Below are 19310 nucleotides of genomic sequence, written 5' to 3'. Positions count from 1 at the left end.
AACAAGAAGCAGTCATTTAGTCTTAGCTCTTAATTGTGCGCTAGGAATAGAGTCAGGTACAGTCCCCAAGCATCTGTATGAAATTAAGAAGCCACTTGATTCCTCTGGGCCTCTATTTTGTCATTTGTAAAAAGAAAGTTTCCCTTTGTCTTCTCTGAGAGCACTTCAGCATTAAGTCTGTGTTCATGTCAGTTGTTTTTACCCTATGATGTTTTTCACACCATGATGCTAGTAAATTCTTAACTCTGAAAACCATTTTGACAATTAATTTATGAAAAAGTAAATTGAAGGCCATCACTAGGCATTTGCAACCTTTACTTACTGGCTAATGATTTAAAGAATTTATTAGGAGCATTCACAGCTTATTATATGTTTTTGAAAATGAAAGTTTTCTTAAGGGAGCAGAAGGTATAATTTTTTCCTCCCTCCTTCCTTGCTGCCTGTAGCCCTAATGCAAATTGATTACTGAATTACTTGTCAGAGACTTTTTAATAAAGTTCACTTACTGCTTGAGGGAGTCTGGTTTCAGAAGGAAAGACATAAACCTTTGATGTTCTTAGGGTTATTGGTTGTGAGATTGCTTTGCTTAGTTTTATTTTTAACTCTAGATCACTTTGCTATCTTTATGATTTTTTTTCCTAATTTGATTGGCAGAAGGTCTACCATTTACTTGTTTTTCTTCTCAGCCAGATAACTTAGATTCCAGGAGCCTTTTAAAAGATTCCAAGACTTTGAATTTGATCTCAGAACAAACTCATTTCCCTGGGCAGTTGAAACTATTCAACTCGATTCTTCCTGGAGAGAGTATTTTCTACATAGCATATTTAGAGAGGGAAATAATGAGTAGTTTTTAAGGAAAGTTTATTGCAAAAAAACCATGAAGTGACGTGTTACTTGTTGTATAAATTTAGTAAGATAATATTCACTGAACATTATTTCAAGTGAATATTTGAAATAACTATATGACTTTGAAAAGAAAATATAGATATAATTGTTTTTGTTAATAATTTTTCTGCTCTTTTTATCGTTACCATTAATCAGTGCCTTTAACGTTGTCTTCTTTTCTAAGATTGTTAAAAAATCCAGCATAGATAGTGACGTGGCTGAATACCATTTTCCTGATATCTCTCATAAATTCTTGTCTTGATATTTATCTCTAATTCACAGATCCTACCTGTTTGGGAAAAGGGCTATGTGTTTTCAGCTTTATATTCCTTGTTCCTTTCACATATTAGACAACCAAGAGATAGGTCAGCTTGGGAATATTTCTTATTTTGATTAATTTCCTTATAAGATAGAGAAAGAGAATGACTTATTCAAATGACTACATTCGACATCAGTGGCTCTTTACGTAGTCTCAACTTTGCACACCATTCATGTTGCATTTATGTGAACACTGCCTTTTTGATCATGCAGTGCCCAGTCTGTGCAGCTATTTGTGCTATCCCTGAACAAATATCTAGGATATGAACAAGGTAGATCAGCCCTGAATCCACTTGAGAATTATTTCATTCATTAAGAAGAGTGCACTTGTTTTTCCAAAGAGTGAATACTTTTTTCCATGTAGCATATTCTTTCCATAAATGTCAAAACATGGAAATGTCAAATACCAAAATGAAAACTATATACGATACACTTATACATATATTATTCTTGCCAAGATCACAGGAATATAGAATTTTTATTACAGAAAAATACAGTATATTTATTTAAAAAGGCTTTTATTAGAGAAAAGTTTTGGGCCAGATAGGCAAAGTTGAAACTTCCCTACTTTGTCATTGAAGTGCACACTTGCTATTGAAATTATCTTTAAGAGAAGTGATTCCTGAGCTTACAGAAATCATGATAGTTTTTTGCTATTCCATTTTCTTGAGTTTTAACTTGTTTAAAATTTCTTATAGGATAAAATTCCCTGATGGCTCAGACAATAAAGAATCTGCTTGCAATGCAGGAGACCCAGGTTCAATCCCTGGGTCAGGATGATCCCGTGGAGAAGGAAATGGCAACCCACTCCAGTATTCTTGCCTGGGAAATTCCATGGACAGCAGAACCTGGCAAGCTATAGTCCATGGGGTCACAATGAGTTGGACACAACTGAGCAACTAACAAGCTCATGCCGTTTGTCTTTTTAAAATGGTACCTTGACTGGACCCAAGCTAAAACTCACATGGTCTGACTTAGTGGCGTTGATTCTTTTCTTTCATGACTCATAGGTCTGCTGTGGAGTTTGAGTGGTTCAGGCTTGTTTGATCATGTTGAAACTTTGGGAGACATTAGTTTTTAATGCCTAGTGAATCCTCATGGACCCTGAGAGTCTAACTCCTGATTTCATGGGGCTCAAGAATCTTTGTGAAAAAGTTTGAACCAAGTTCACAATGACTTTATAGTGAAGCTCTGTGTGTGTGTGTGTGTAGTGAGTCAGTACAGTGACACTGTAACAAAATTTTTGAAACAGGGTACTCACAGTTTAGTCAGCTTACATTCAGTTTAATAGATGTTGAACAAACTTTTTTTTAATTCAATAAATTTCCTTAATTCCCAAGTCTAGGGTTCTGATGGACCTTGCAACGTGCCATATATGAAAAACCTCCCAATGTTCCTTCTATCTGGAATGTCATCATGAGTTCCTTTCTTAAGGCTTTGGTTCTTTGGGAATTATCTAAACTCTTGTTGACTTTCTTTTCATTGCTCTGATTCAGGCTACGAGGCCAGTATCTAAGCCATTTCAGTGACATGTCTTGTTTCTTGCCCTGTTTTTCATTGAAGACCTACCTGCTCTCTTTCTCAAAGATGTATGGGTGAAAACCTTGTCTTATTTTCTAGTCTCTTTAGCTAGTTGTAACTGTGTTTGTTATTTCTACCAAGTCTGCATCTTCCATCAGGAGTCTCATATTGTGATGTATATAGTCTTGATTTTCCTTTCTTTCCTAACATTTTTTCTCACTTAGATCTGTGGCATTGAGGGCTGTCTCTTATTCTCAATAGTGGTAATTGGTGTTATTACTTCTTAGATTTAGAGTTGATTACATATTTTAGGTAGGAACTCCTGTTACTCTGATTCCAGTCATCTCTCCTAGTATAGTGCCCACCTTTCCTGATTTTTAAGGCTTTTATATGAAATTTTAGGAATTAGGAATTTATAGCGCTCACAACTTAGTTCTTTGTGATCTTAGAAAGAATTTACATTAATGTAGACAGAATTTGTTGCTTTAGAATACAAGTAAGATTGTTCAGATTTATTAATCTATTTGTTTTACTAGTTTTAGACCTATTTTTTAATACAAGGTGGTCTTCTTATTGTTTTTGTTTTCTGTGAACTTTATTCAGAATAATGGCTCCATATAGGTAGAAATTGTTCAAGAAATTGAGATTAAGCAACAGTCTTGACAAGGTTGTGGGAGAAATAAAAGCTCCCCTTATTTATAACTGCTTTACTCTAAATTTCCATCTGACTGCCTGGCAGAGTTTCACTGGAAAAAAGTGTTATGTCCCTGTTACATTTAATAGAAGCATAATGGCCTGAATATTTCATGTTGGTTACATGATGACGTTGAAAGAATTATAGACTTTCAGAAAAGGACATTTTATTCATATACTTATGTTATGAGTTAGAAGCTAATCTATTCTGAAGTTAATTATATTATTGTTCATGTTCCAAGGATCCAAGGCAACCAATAATCAAGCAGAACTGTACATGCTGATTGGTTTTCTTCTTCAGAAAGGTTCAACCTGTTGGAGGGAGTGTATTAGCACTTACAGGAATAAGGCTAACGTAGAGATGGTTGGAGGAGGAGGCGATGGCACCCCACTCCAGTGCTCTTGCCTGGAAAATCCCATGGACGGAGGAGCCTGGTAGGCTGCAGTCCATGGGGTTGCAAAGAGTTGGACATGACTGAGCGACTTTACTTTCACTTTTCACTTTCATGCATTGGAGATGGAAAAGGCAACCCACTCCAGTGTTCTTGCCTGGAGAATCCCAGGGATGGCGGAGCCTGGTGGGCTGCCATTTAGTGGGTCGCACAGAGTCAGACACAACTAAAGTGACTTAGCAGCAGCAGCAGAGATGGTTGGAAAGAAAAAGGAGGGGAGAGACCCCTTTATGTAAATAGATATTAAGTAAAAATCTAAAAATACATTTATTATAACATCACAGGCAGTTCAAACATTAGAAGTAAGAGCCCATGTATAATTTTTACAAACGCTTGTTGCAGTGTGAAGTATGTTGACACTGCTAAATTTGTATCTGGTGAAACCAGCTTTGTTAATGAATTTGGAGTGAATAATATAGACTTGCTCTATAGCTTATTTGTGAAGATGGCTGAAAACCACTTTGAGTCACCTATACATTTAGTGATGTGATGGATGTCAGGATTAATTTTCAATAAATCCATTATTAGTCATGGCACTGATGTGCTAGTGCTTGCCATATAGAAACATGCATAAATAAGAAAGGTGCCACATTCCTCCAAGTTCTTCCCTGTGTTTATAAAACTCTTGGAACTGTGATTAAGATGTACTGTTGCTGTGCATTGAATTTACTTATATAATAAAGTAAAACATGTTCCTATAAAATAAAATTTTTAAAAATGTAGCTAAATGGCAGTTCATCTTGCATAGCTTCCCCCTTTATTTAACAAAGTGAATTTTTGTGTCATGCTACAACTATTACCATGCTAGATATTTTATGGCAATGAACTAATACTCTTTTTCTCATGAAAGTGATGCAATTTAATATCCTTCTCTTTGTCAACTATTAGTGAATGTAAATAATGATGGAATGGGTTTATGTGACAAAATTGCTAATCTAAGGAGTAAAATACTGAAAAGAGTAATAAAACCCAGGATGTAGGAAAGCCATTTCTTAAAAGGCATTTGGTTTGACACACTTTTGAAATGAATCAAACATTTCTAAAGACTCTTAAAACAACAGTGTTGCAGTGTTGGTTATTTTAAATTGTCAACATACATATGGGGCGTCCCTAGTGGCTCAGATGGTATAGAATCTGCCTGCAATGTGGAGACTTGGGTTCAGTCCCTATGATGGAAAGATCCACTGGAGAAGGGTACAGCTACCCATTCAGTATTCTAACCTGGAGAATTCCATGAACTGGCGCAAAGAAGTCTATGGGTTTGCAGAGTCAGACACGACTGAGCGACTTCACTTCAATACACACATGGGCTTCCCTGATAGCTTAGTGGGTAGAGAATCTGCCTGCAATGCAGAGACACAAGAGGAGCGAGGTCGATCCCTGCCATTTCCTCCTCCCCTGAAGGAGGAAATGGCAACTGACTCCAGTTTTCTTGCCTGAAAAATCCCATGGACAGAGGAGCCTGGCGGGTTACAGTCCAAAGGGTCATAAAAAGTCAGATGCTATTGAGCACACACTCACAGAACAGCACAACACAGGCGTGCGTACGTCATCCCTTCTCTTTAAAGTGTATTGAGTACTTAGCATATGTCAGGAATTGGACCGAGGTTTTACTGTGCAATTTTTCATTTATTCCTGACAGAATCTCTATGAGGCAGTGTTAATATTTTCAAGGATAGGAAACCCAAGAATTAAAGAGAATTAAAACATAGTTGATGGCATGTAACTGGTAAATGATACAGTTGGAATTTGCACCCAGGTCTGTCTGAGTCCAAAACTTGCATTCTTAATTTCTGATCTCTTCTGTTACAGTATACATCATATCCTTGGTTCAGAAAGATGCATGTTAAATGAAGTAGATTTTGACATGTTAGTCATCTATATTTTATTGTGGGAGTATTCTCATATTTTTAAAGTCACCAAAATAGAGTATATTGTTATTTTTTATCTTGATGGAAGGAGGACTTTAAGAATGTAGATTTTTGAGAACATAGAGTTTGATGCAAAGTGTTTTTTTTTTGTTTGTTTGTTTAAAAACCAAGATGCTTATAGAGGGAAGTGTAGAGAGTTGTGTTGGGAGCTGGGCATCTGAGTCTCTCGCTTATTGTAGAATTGTGCTGATGAGTACATTACAATGCACTATTCTGCATATAGAAGAAAAAAAGGAGAGAGATTGATTTTCAGATATATCTGAAGAAAAAGGGCACTAGAAATAACTGCATTGTTTGGCACATGGTGGTACACTTGTTTCTCCTTGGTTTTGGCAAAACTTGAAAAATTAGAAAGTCACTATAAGGAAGACAGAGTAGCTACTGGCATGCTAGTTGCCAAGGCTTAACACTTATTGGAAAAGTTTGAAGTATGAGATGAAATCAAATCTTGAGTAATGATATTTGTATTATGACATTTATCTTACTGAAAATATAAAGTGAAAGTGAAGTCACTCAGTCGTGTCCGATTGTTTGCGATCGTGTGGACTGAAGCCCACCAGGCTCCTCCGTCCATGGGATTCTCCAGGCAAGAATACTGGAGTGGATTGCCATTTCCTTCTCCAGGGGATCTTCCAGACCCAGGGATTGAACCCAGGTCTCCCTCATTGAGGGCAGACGCTTTAACCTCTGACCCACCAGGGAAGCCCATTGAAAATATAAACCTTTAAATTATTATCCTCAATTTCTGCAACTGAGCAAACTGGAAACTTTCATAATTCCACAAGTTTGGGAAGTATACCCTAAACTAAATGTTAATCTACATACATTAAATGTTCTGTCATTTCACATTTACATGTTATTTTTTTTTTCTTTCTTTAAAAGCATTGTGAGGTGAAAGGACAGTATATGATCATGAGGTGCAAATGTCACTTTATGGATATGAGACATTCGAATATGATAGTGGTCGGCCTTGATAAATTCAGTCTGACATATCCAATTAACTTTTTCTTGACAGTCTTGTTATGGTAACAGAAACATTTCTGTTAAAAAAAAAAATACACAAGTAGAATCTGGATACTAGATTTCTACTAGCTTTTCCAAGTTTGCAACTTTAGTTAACAAGTTAATCCTTATGACTGAATTTTCTCAAATGTGTTGTGGCAGTAATGCTTGCCCTACTTTCCATACAGAAGTAAAGAGAAAATGAAAAAAATTGTTGTGAAAGTGGCTTTTAATGTTAAAAATGATCATATAAAGTATGATATTGTTGCTTTGCCAGACTCCCTTACTCTGATGATTCTGGAAAACATATGAGTCCTTAGATTTGTTTTATATTGTTAAGTACCATCTCTACTTGAATATTTTTAATTTGTATGCAATATATAGTCATTAGAGGACAAAGTTAATTGAAAAGAGAAAAATAAAATCAATCAAGTACCACCACAGAGGTCACCAACACATTCTCTTTTTAAAGAAACCTTTACTTTTATATGTTCTTGTCCTGTTTTTATCAATCTAGGATTTTCAGAAACATTTAATACTTAATCATTTGCAATAGTTACCAAGCAGAAGACTATTTATCAAATTGTGCTTGCTTGTTAATATTGTGGTGAACAATCCTCTGATAATGTAGAGCATAAATGGGCCTAGAAGGCTCTGGAATTTCTGATATACAAATATGTATATCCTTTCTGAATCTTCTTTATTTGCACACTGATTAGTACATTTCAGATGTAACTTACATATTCTCACATGAGAGAGACAGAGAAACTGCTTTCATACATTACTACTCAAGAAAATGAATAGTCCTTCTACCACTACAGTTTAATAAGATTTTGTTTTATTTCTTTTATACAATATTATCCTGATATGTTTCTTGGGTCAGGTCTACACACTAAGGCCTATTTAATCAATCAAGCACATAAGACATATTGTAAGGTTTGTTGGAGTTTCTCAAGGACCTATGGAAAAGTTTCAGACAGAATGCCAAGAGTAATTGACCCCAAAATACAAAAAGAGAAAAAAAAATTGTATCATCCCCTATTTAATTAAATGTATATAAAAGTGACACTAAGGCAACTTCATTAAATTGGTAAATTTGGTTCATAGAAATTTATTTATTTATTTTTGGTTCATAGAAATTTAATGTGGGCTTCCCGGGTGGTGCAGGGGTAAAGAATCTGCCTGCCAGTGCAGGAGACCAGGGTTCAATCCCTGGTTGGGAAGATCCCTGGGAGTAGGAAATAGCAACCCACTCCAGTATTCTTGCCTGGAGAATTCCGTGGACAGAGGAGCCTGGCAGGCTACAGTCCATGGCGTCATAAATGACTGAGCACGCATGCACACACGCACACAGAAAATAAGACTTAATATCCCGTCAGCCCTTGGGGCTTTCCTGGTGGCTCAGATGGTCTACCTGCAAACCCTGGATTGAGAATATCCTCTGGAGAAGGGCATGGTTACCCACTCCAGTATTCTTGCCTGAATACTGAATCTCATGGACAGGGGAGCCTGGCGGGTTGCAAAGAGTCAGATATGACTTACACTCACTCATAGGTTGTCTGTTATAGTTGTTTTCCCAGAGCCCACAGCTTAAACCCACAGTTGAGGGTATGTTCTGTGTGTCCTGTTTTGGAGAAGGAAATGGCAACTGACTAGTATTCTTGCCTGGAAAATTCCATGGACAGAAGAGCCTGGCAGGCTACAGTCAGTGGGATTGTAGAGTTGTCCACCAGTGAGCAACTGAGCAATATGTAGATACCTTGAAAATATACAGCTGTATACTCAACTTATGCATACAACCCTTATTCTTGGTAGAAGCTATGTTTCCATACACTCAAGATACTCTGAGCCAAATTTTGTCATTTAATCTTGTTGCTTCCCTTACCATATTGGCACATAGTAGGCACACAATAAATATACACTAACATCCTTTGCTATTGGATGGCTACACTCCCTTCTATAAATTGTACCTTAAAGTCTATTCTTGGGATAATAACAGAATTATTTCTCTGGTCCCATTTAGTATGGAGGAAGATTCATTCTCCTTTATGTGTATCTTTGCATGTCTCTTCCAAAATTTCTGACTCAAAGAATTAATTTTATTGCATTAAATAAGGTGGATGTCAGTGCTACAGTGAAACAGGACTTTAACACATTGGGTGTTTAGGAGACTGGTTTGAACAAAGCTCTTTTTAAAGCAAAATGGATACTTACTGATATCACCATCATAAAGTAAAATTTGAACACTTAGCAAATGAGGCTATGCCGTTATTCTCATTGTTGTAAGACCATCATTTGCTTTGGGAAAAAATGGATCTTTTTATGGAGCTGGATAGTTTGACAGCTAGCAGATATTGTGTGTTATATATGACCCGACTTCTATGGATGGGATCTATTATCTGTATTTTCTTGGCATGACTATTGGTCTTATTGCTGTTCATCCATTAGTTATCATCTATCATATGTGAACTGGCCCTCTCTCCATAAAAGTTGATTTGTAGCATGCTTGCAATTTGCTTTGCTGTGCTGTATGACCCTGTCACACCTACATGCAACTCTTGTTTCAGACACAAGTTGATACATGTTTCTGCTCCTTTTTGAAGCATCCAAAGTCAATGTTTTCTACTATATTATTATTTTTTTAACTGGCAGAAAGAAAGAAAACCCCATTACATTGCATGCTTGTCCAATTCTGTGGAAAAGCAGTAATCTCTCATTTGTTCTGAAACACCTGCTGGTAGATTTAATGAGTATATTAAAAATGAAGCTGCCTTGATATTAAAAAAAAGAAACCTTCTTTTTCTTGAACATGTATGATTAAAATCTGTTATTTGCTTATTCACTTTGCCATAGGTTTTTGGTTTCTGTTCTTGTTTTTTTATTTATTTATGATTGCCATGCTGTAAATTTAATACTTTACTAATATGTCAACATAATAATAGATAGGAAAGTGTGCCCTGATATATTTGGACTAATTGGTTTTGGTTTTTGTTTTCCAGCTGGGACAACGTATATCTTTAGCAAAGGTGGTGGACAAATCACGTATAAGTGGCCTCCTAATGACCGGCCAAGTACACGAGCAGACAGACTGGCCATAGGGTTTAGTACTGTTCAGAAAGAAGCTGTGTTGGTGCGAGTGGACAGTTCTTCTGGCCTGGGTGACTACTTAGAGCTGCATATAGTAAGTACTTCTAAAATAAAGATTCTGCTTTTAGCTTTTACTGCTAGCTTTTTGTAAATAACATATAACTCTGCTTTTTGGACATTTCCCTCCCCCTGCCCCACCACAGCAACTAGTGCTTTATTACAGAAAGCATAAATATACTCTAGGGGTAATAAGACCTTATAGCTATTACTATTTTTAAAAACGTTTTTGACTTTTTTTTTCAGGTGTGAATTCCTCTTAATTTTCTGTCCACAAAGAATTACTCTTGGTGTGTTTTTAGTGACTTTAGGCAGTTTTGCTATATTTGTAAAAATATTATAGTCCAGTAGATATTATTCCATCTGGAAGCGTGAGATTGTAATTCTGGTAACATCAACAGATTTGGATCCAGTATCCTTATTTCTTTTCTCACTTGAGAAAAGAATTGTCTAAAGTTACATGCAATGGACAGGGGGAAATGAATTGGCAAAGTTATTTGGAGATAGAAAAAGGCAGAAAGATTACTTCTATGCCATTTTATACTCACTTTGATATGTATACATCAAAAAAATACAATGGACTCTTGCCATTTATATCCTGGGACCAGACATTTTCTCTAAGTCCTTAACCTCACCCAAGAATTTAATTAGCTCTTAGTGATTGTCAAATAATAGTTCATAAATAAAAAGCTTTTCTATTCAAGTTTTAAAGTTGTCATAACTGATTATAGTTTGGGGACTCTTCCTTATATCTCTGCATTCAGAGTTACTAATTTGTTTGGTTTCAATTCTTTATCTTCTCACATCCTCATAATATTTTCAAAGAATCATGTGGTCTTTATCAATAAAAGATAGTCATATTTTATTGATGTACCAAAATAACACCCATAGTAAATTATCATATATTTAAAAACCCTAGAGGGTTCTTATTATCATAGTTCTAAATAAACTATCTTCTGGAAGATGCAGAAGCATATAAACCTTTTCATCCCCCTTTCTGTTCTTGAGGTATAATTTATCTCTTCTGCCTTATGTGATCACATAAGTTTATTTTGTTTTGCTTTTATTTATCCTGCAAGTTCTTCTGTTACCTGCACCAGTGTCTCAGAAGATCTTTGATTAGGTCAACATTTTCTTTCAGTCTTGCCTTCAGGCTCTCATCCTAAAATGATTAGGAAAACCACCAAACACCAAAGTACATTGTCACAGATTTGCAGGGTCTTAATTTTCAAGGTTCTATATGTTTATTAATCTTAGTTTTCTGCTATACTTCTAGAATTTCCAATAAGCTGAATAGGGTTTACAACTGACCACAAAATCTGAATTCATTGCTAATATTGGGGAAAAAAAGAAAACAAAGTAAAAGAAAAAAACCCCTTCAACAGAACAATTATTGAATCATCGTAGATTTTCAATTCAAAATGCAGTTGTCAAAATGAGAATCCTTGAAAATAATTTTAGCTGCCTTTCAGCAAATATCTAACAATCAGTATCAAAGCCATCTGGATTTTTATGGCATCATAAATATGTGATCAGCTGAGATAACTAATTCAGTAAGGAATCTTGCTATTTAGAGTAATCTCAGCTTTCCAAATGCAATTGCTCCATTCTGATTTAAGAGCCTTGCTACTTCAAAAATAAATAAATAAAAAAGAAAACAAGAGGTTTTCCTCCTGAAATAAATTACATATTGATCCATAACCAATTACACATTTACCCTGAGAAAAGGTTCTACACTGATCACTCTCACATCATAAGGGGTCTTGTTATTGAATTACTCAAGTCACTGTTTGTTTTATGGTCAGAGGGTTTTAGTCTACAATTTTCCGATTTTGATCAACTGTGGCCTTAGAATTCCTTTATATGTAAAAGGTTGACTTTAAGGTGCCCATGCCAGCTCAGAACCTTCCTAAACTTCTTTATTGACCATAGATTTCTGATATATGTCCTGTGAGGCCCTCCTTCATTCTGAATCTCTTCTCTTGGTCTTGCCTGACTGTTCTCTTTGGATTCAGGTATTTGTTTCTAACACCCTTCTTCTTGGATTTGCTATCTTCAAACCCTTTCTTAATCCTAGCCTGTCTTTGACTAGGAAATTGAAAATGGATGTTAGTTCCCTGGGATTAGCAAACACCATTGGTAATCAGCCCTACTCACTCCTTTATCAACTACTAGGACCCAGTCTTAGTGCAGATCTGGCCAACTAAAACTTTTTATTTCCCCCTCCTTTTTTCTTGTTCCCTACAAACAATGATCAGCCATTAGTGACTCAGCAAGATGCTTACCTGGAAATAAGTTACTTTTTTTCCATGTATCCAACACACAAATAAAATTAAGCCAGTGGTTTTCTTTTCGCTTCTGAAGTTTATGTTTAACTCTTTCCCATAATGTTGGGTACATGGGAGAGGAAGAGAAAGAGGAGTTAGATATATTTTTTCTTTAAGAAGGAAAAAGATAGAGTAAAAGAGAGGGAGGGAAGACAGGAACAGGAAGTAAATTAAGTGGGAATTAATCAAAGTTGATGCCCATGGCTGATAGAAGCAGAAGTATTCTTTTTTTTTTTAGCAGAAGTATTCTTAATGATGGTACTTAGAGTTGAGAATATTCAAGGAATATTTTATCAAATGGTTTACATGCCTTTGAATTTATCCTGATTTTTACCAAGTCATTTCTTCTGCTTCTTTCAGAATTGAAGTATAAAAGGAAAACAATAATCGCAGAAAGATTATTACCATTGTTTGATTTTAGTTTATAAATATGATTGACTTAAAAATTAACCTGATGATATCACAGATACGTTTAGTCTATAAAAGTTAGAAATGTTGATTATCCATTAACTTCTAAGAAAGTGTCTATAAACCTTCAAGGTCAGCCATGTATAAACTATGGACTTATTTTATTTAAAAATCATTATTTATACCCTTAATTAATGGAGTTAACCAAGAAGCAGGAAAGTTAATTGCACATATTAAAAGGTGCTCCAGTCTTGCTGAATTGCATAATGTCACTTCAGATAGATAACTTTTAAAATCTGATTGGCATATAATTTCAATGAAGATATGAATATCTGACATTATTATCCTATTCTTTTCAAATGATCATATTTTATCTTACTTAGAAATATCACCATATTTAAATTTTGATCAACCGTACTCTTAAAAATATAATAAATTAGAATAAAATAATTTTTGACCCAGGTGACCTAGTTATTACAGATGGATTTTTCGCCATATTAGTATAAATTCTACCACTGTTAACCTCAAAGCCATATGATATTGCTATTGAAATGTATAAGGTTTTAGGAGGGGATGAGAGGAAGAGAAAGACAAGTAAGGGGCTATTAATTAACATAGTGCCAAGAATACAAATGTTTTCTTGTATTCAGAAATGTTTTCTGAAATAATAAAAGAATTAATGAATTATATGTTGAAAATAGTGTGGCTTAGGTTAAATATAGACTCAATATTCAGTCATAAAAATTTTCAGTGAAGTCATAGATGCAGTTCAGTTTCTACATAACTGAATAAATTTATCTAATTTCTTGTTTACAATGTATAAAAAGTATAGCATCTGATACATACCTGCTGTTTTATTGAAAAGTTACACATTTTTTTTGATGTTGTTTTCTGAATATTCCAGCTAATAATTGACCATGGTAGTTGAATTAAGTCTGTGGTGAGAGTTTTTGTTGGATGAGTGATACTCTCTCCTAAGTAGTTACCTCAATTTTTGTAATTCACTTTTATCATGAATTGTTCTCCAGTCATTTTGTATCTGTCCATTATCTTCAAATAAAGATAAGCTTTATGATGGCATAGAACAAAATTTATAATAATGATGACTAATAAGAAAAAATAATGTAATGTAGAAGTATGACTTTTTGTCATTCATGTAAGTACATACTAGAAGTCTGTGCAGAAATATTTTCTGAGCAACTTATAGGGTCCAGCCTATGTTGAAGGCTCTGTGGATTCAAAACTAAGTGAGCTCACCACTTAGTACTTATCTCAATAAACATTAGTTAGATAGACAAATGAAAAGCCCACTGGGACCCTGGTTACCAGGTAGCTTGTATTCATTATAGTAAACACACTTTGTCCTAGAGTGACTAGTGTTTCTTGGTTATTTCTCCATCTTGGTAGAGCTCCATTTCTTTCCTTTATCTGCAATAGTATTTATAAAAATGTGGGTAAATGATAGATTTTTAAGGTAAAGAATATGAAATAAGAAACTTATGAACTGTAAAGTGTTTCTGTTTTACACATTTAAATTAATGTTGATTATTTAATCAATATTGAATATGACAATTTCTTAGAGGCAATAAGCAAACAATTAAATTCATTTTTTTCATTATTTATGAGATACACCTACAAATTTTACCAATGTTGTCACTCTAGAGGAAGTATCTCTCATCTATCAGTCTGGCAATGTTGGTCCAATCAAAATTGGAGATCACTTAACCCTTCTAACTTAGAAGAATGCACTGCAAATGTGTGTTCCCTCACTCACGTGAATATTAACATGTGTATTAGTTCTGATCAGAGGAAATTGTGGAGGGTGGAGGAGAGGATAAGTGGAGAGTGTTCTTTGAAATTCTTTCATCTTAGGAGCATGAAAGAGCATTGCAAATTTGATTAGTGAATTGTTGTATATATTTGCCTTAAGTGTTTCTTCTTTGTACCTTCCTGGACCGGAAGCCTTATGTTTAAAACCAAACTCTTAATTGATTTTGATATAGAAATACACCTTTTGATCAGTGATTTTAGTGTTAACTAGAAGCATAGTGTATTTATAGTAAATATCACCTCCTAAAATAACTTATCAATATCGTTGACATAACCAATCTTTCTCGTAATTCTCTGCTGCTCTACATTTTACTCTAGCTACCTTGTTTTACAAAGAGTTTCTGAATTTAATCTTTGTAAAATCAGTACATATACATGGGTACATACCTATATCAACAAGATAAAACCCAATTATTTCCTCACAGGCTTTTCTAGAATTTAAAGTGCTTCATCTGAAATATTCTTTTTAACCAACCAACTCCCCTATTTTAAGAGTTTCACTTTCTCATGTAATATTTAAATTAAAACCTATAAATCATACACAGTAGATATTATATTTTGTTTCAGCTATCCTGGCTCTTAGCTTCCCTTATAGCTTAGCTGGTAAAGAATCTGCCTGCAATACAGGAGACCCGGGTTCGATTTCTGAGTCAGGAAGATCCCCTGGAGAAGGAAATGGCAGCCCACTGCAGTGTTCTTGCTGGGGAATATCCCATGGGCAGAGGAGCCTGGTCGGCTACAGTCCATGGGGTCACAAGAGTCAGACACAACCTGGTGACTAAACCCCACTGCAGGTGTTGATTCAGAAAGCACTCCTGAGTGGACTTCCTGTGGCAAGCCTCCATCTCAAAGTCTGCTTCCTGGGAAACTAACTTGTACATCTTGTCAAGAAGTCCTTGTTTTGGGGGGCTTCCCAGGTGGCGCTAGTGGTAAAGAACCTGCCTGCCAATACAGGAGACATAAGAGACACGGGTTTGAACCCTGGGTCGGGAAGATCCCCTGGAGGAGGGCATGGCAGTCCATTCCAGTATTCTTGCCTGGAGAATCCCATGGACAGAGGAGCCTGGTGGGCTATAGTCCATAGGGTTGCACAGAGTCGGACACAACTGAAGCGACTTAGCACATCCTGGTTCTTACAGGAATTAGAGAACATGTGGCCTATTTGACTGTTTGTTGTAAAAGTCTTGCCCAAGCTTCTAAGATATAAAGGATGAATATCATCTTTGAAGAAAGTGAGAGAAATCATGGTCACATTTTTATTGACTTAAGTGATATACAGATATCTTGAAACAATCTCTATCTTGGGAATGGATGGTGTCACGTGAATTAATACAAACTCCTTCCTTCATCCTTTCACCATGGAAGTTAGTTCAGTATCTCATTTTCTAATTTATTGGTTGAAACATTTTAGCATCAGTAAATCTCTCTGAATTTGGTTTCTCAATTTCTAGAATTACCTCCTTCTCTGAAATTCTGTTGCTGTGAAATGTAATAAAGAGAACCAAGACATTTCTAGCTGTAGCTCCTTATTTCATATACTTATCACTTAGGTGCTTAAGCAACTGCCACACCTTCTCAGCTATCTTCCTGTCTCTATTCTGAATACTCTCCGATCAGTTTATATACTTATGTCAGGTTAATTTGCTAAAATGCTTTTTTTGATTATTCCCCTGTTCTTCCTCTTGGGAAACACATTGATGCTTCCCAATTACATACAGGTAAAGGCACACTCTGTGACTCACATTTAGTGTCCTGAAAATTCTGATCTCAGTTTCCCTTTGCATGTCCATATTTCCAAAATTCTTTTCTTTCCACTTCAGGGAAATTTATTAATCCACTCTTTAGAAAATGAATGTCCTATTGTCATTTCTGAATCGACCCAGAACTTTCTTCTCATTCTCTGTCTAGCTTCCGCTCAGTCATCATCTTCTCTATTCAAATGTTGTGTGTTTTCAGGGTTGGGTCTGGGAGCTTGTAGTCCCCTGAGCTAACAGAAAGAAGTCCAGAGCTCAGGAATCTCTTTGAAAGAGCTGCTGAAACAATGGCCAGGGCATTACCTAGGTAAAGAAAATCCTGGACATAGATTTTCCTCCAATGTCTGATCACTATGCTTCTTGACTTATTGATTTGTGTTGGACCCCCGAGCTGTTTTACAGAATGGCTTCAAATCCGTTCTAGGTTAGCCAGTGATGAGTTGCCTTAGCAGCCTCTTTTCTTATGGCTAGATGCCAAAATAAGAAACTTTTTGAATTTTTTTCTCACTACTGATCACACTTCACTTTTTTTTCCAAAAGCCTGCATTCAAGAAACTTTCTTCTGGGGAGACTTCCCTGGCATTCCAGGAGTTAAGACTCCAAGCTTCCACTTCAGGGTGTGTAGTTTCACAGGACATAGTTCAAGGGAAGTAAGATTCCATATACTTCTGCGTGGTGACGTCAAAAAACAAGAGAAAAAGAAATACTTTCTCTGACTTACTTCACTCGGTATGACAATCTGAGATCCATCCATGTTGCTGCAAATGGCAGTATTTTGTTCTTTTTGTGGCTGAGTATTATTCCACTGTATAGATGTACCACATCTTTATCCATTCCTCTATTGATGGCTATTTAGGCTGCTTTCATGTCTTGGCTATTGTAAACAGTGCTGCAGCGAACATTGGGCCACATGTTTCTTTTTGAATTATGGTTTTCTCCAGGTATTTGCCCAGGAGTACAATTGCTGGACTGTATGGTAACTCTATTTTTAATTTTTTGAAGAACTGTTCTTCATAGTGGCTGTACCAGTTTGCATTCCCACCAACAGTGTGATATCACATATGTGGAATCTTAAAAAATGGCTACAGATGGTCTTACCTATAAAACAGATAGTTACAGGTGTAGAAAATAAACCTGTGGAAGGTGAGGGGAGGGATAAATTGGAAGATTAGGATTGACATATACACTCTACTATATATAAAATAGATAACTAATAAGAACCTACCATATAGCACAGGGAACTCTACTCAATACTCTATAATGGCCTATATGAGAAAAGAACCTAAAGAAATGAGTGAATATATATGTGTATAATAGATTCACTTTGCTATATACCTGAAACTAACATGACATTGTAAATACTCCCCCAATTTTGTTAAAAACTTAATTAGGAATTTCTTTAAAAAAAACAAAACAAAACATTCCTTTGGCTCATTCAACACATCATTACTGATCACCTGTAATGTAGTTCATAATGTAATAGCTACCAATTTCTATGTAAAAAATTCCCCTACAATTTAGCAGCTTAAAACAGCAAATGTTTATAATCTTATACAGGCTCGGAAATCTAGGAGTAGCTGAGCTAGGTTATTAAGAGATTCCCAGGAACAGACATGGTTAATATCTCCCATGCATATCTGATATGTTCATTCTTATGATCAAGTTAGAGTCTACATGGTTTAGAAAGAAATGGTGAGCAACAATGAAAGCATCCACTAGCTTTAAGTTTAAGGATCCTGGCTTTTGCAGAAGTCTAAACACGGTATAGGTTGATGGAAGAAGAGTAATGAAGACATTGCTTAAGGGTTGAGAACTAGTTTGGGGAATGCATACCGAATAAGGAATCATTTGTACACTCTTTTTATTGCACCAAAAAAAAGAAAAAGAAAGAAAAGAAAACACTGAAAGGCATAAATAAAATGCATGAGAATAGTAGTTAAAAAATGAAAACAGCATAGCGAATACGTCAGCAAAAGAACAGGAAATGAGATGAAAGGGACACTACGGCATTGGAGTTTGTCCAAAGGTGATGATGGACCACTTCAGACATAGGCAGTTTGTTTCAACAAAGGAAGGAAATGACCTAGGTAAATAGACTCAGGGACCCTCAAGTTAATAGTAGGCATAAATAATCCACATTTTAAATCAGGAGCAATGAACTAGAGATAATTTTTACTGGGCCTGAGAAAATCCTTTTGATGAAAACCTAACCATTTTCAGAGCTGTGAAATGCAAAGGTGTTAGGTTTAAGCAGTTAGTTTAAGGAGATAGTATGTGAGATTTGGGGATCCTTAGGTTACAAGATGGGGCTTCCCTGGTAGCTCAGCCAGAAAAGAATCTGCCTGCAATGCGGGAGACCCCGGTTCGATTCCTGGGTCAAGAAGACCCCCTGGAGAAGGGATAGGCTACCCATTCCAGTGTTCTTTGGCTTCCCTGGTCGCTCAGATGGTAAACAATTTGCCTGCAGTTCAGGAGACGTGGGTTCAATCCCTGGGTTGGGAAGATCCCCTGGTGGAGGGCATGGCAACCCACTCCAGTATTCTTGCCTAGAGAATCCTCATGGACAGAGGAGCCTGGCAGGTCCTAGTCCATGGGGTCACAAAGAGTCAGACACAACTGAATGACTAAGCATGGCACAGGTTACAAGACAGAGGAGGCTTTTAAACCTCTGTTTACAAAGCACTGCCCTGGAACAACATATTTCTCAGACTTCTGAGGGGACGTTTTCATGGCTGGGTTCTCCCATCAAGAGAAATACTTCGTCCTGAACCTACTTCTTAGGGCCTTCCTGCCCCCCAAAAAGTGGACATACAAGAATGACAGACCAAAAAATTCTGCTGAAAGATCAAATTTAATTGATCATGAAGGGCTTTTTGGTTCCGGAAACAAAAAAAAAGTTAATGTTCCTGGAATTCTGCTCTGCATTTTAGCTAGCAAATGCAGACTGCTTATTCTCAGATTTACATCCCCTATCTGGAGTTGCCCTGTCATCACCAAACTAGCATTTCCAAAGACTAACTCAGCATCTCCACCTGGATGTCTCAA

At 36.1% G+C, this 19310-nt stretch overlaps 1 protein-coding gene across 26 annotated transcripts in view; it reads left to right on the top strand.

The window, feature by feature from the left end:
• The window catches only part of NRXN1 (neurexin 1), a 1158212-nt gene that overhangs the window by 801328 nt on the left and 337574 nt on the right, over window positions 1–19310 (top strand). For all 26 annotated transcript variants that reach the window (XM_070478134.1, XM_070478125.1, XM_070478138.1 and 23 more), the window contains one exon: window positions 9802–9983. In XM_070478134.1, coding sequence (XP_070334235.1) covers window positions 9802–9983 — 182 coding nt within the window. The remainder of the gene's footprint in view (window positions 1–9801; window positions 9984–19310) is intronic.

The sequence above is a fragment of the Odocoileus virginianus genome, chromosome 2, assembly GCF_023699985.2.
Source record: "Odocoileus virginianus isolate 20LAN1187 ecotype Illinois chromosome 2, Ovbor_1.2, whole genome shotgun sequence".
Taxonomy (NCBI): domain Eukaryota; kingdom Metazoa; phylum Chordata; class Mammalia; order Artiodactyla; family Cervidae; genus Odocoileus; species Odocoileus virginianus.
Note: the sequence above shows the minus strand (reverse complement) of the source record. Positions and strands in the feature narration are given on the sequence as shown.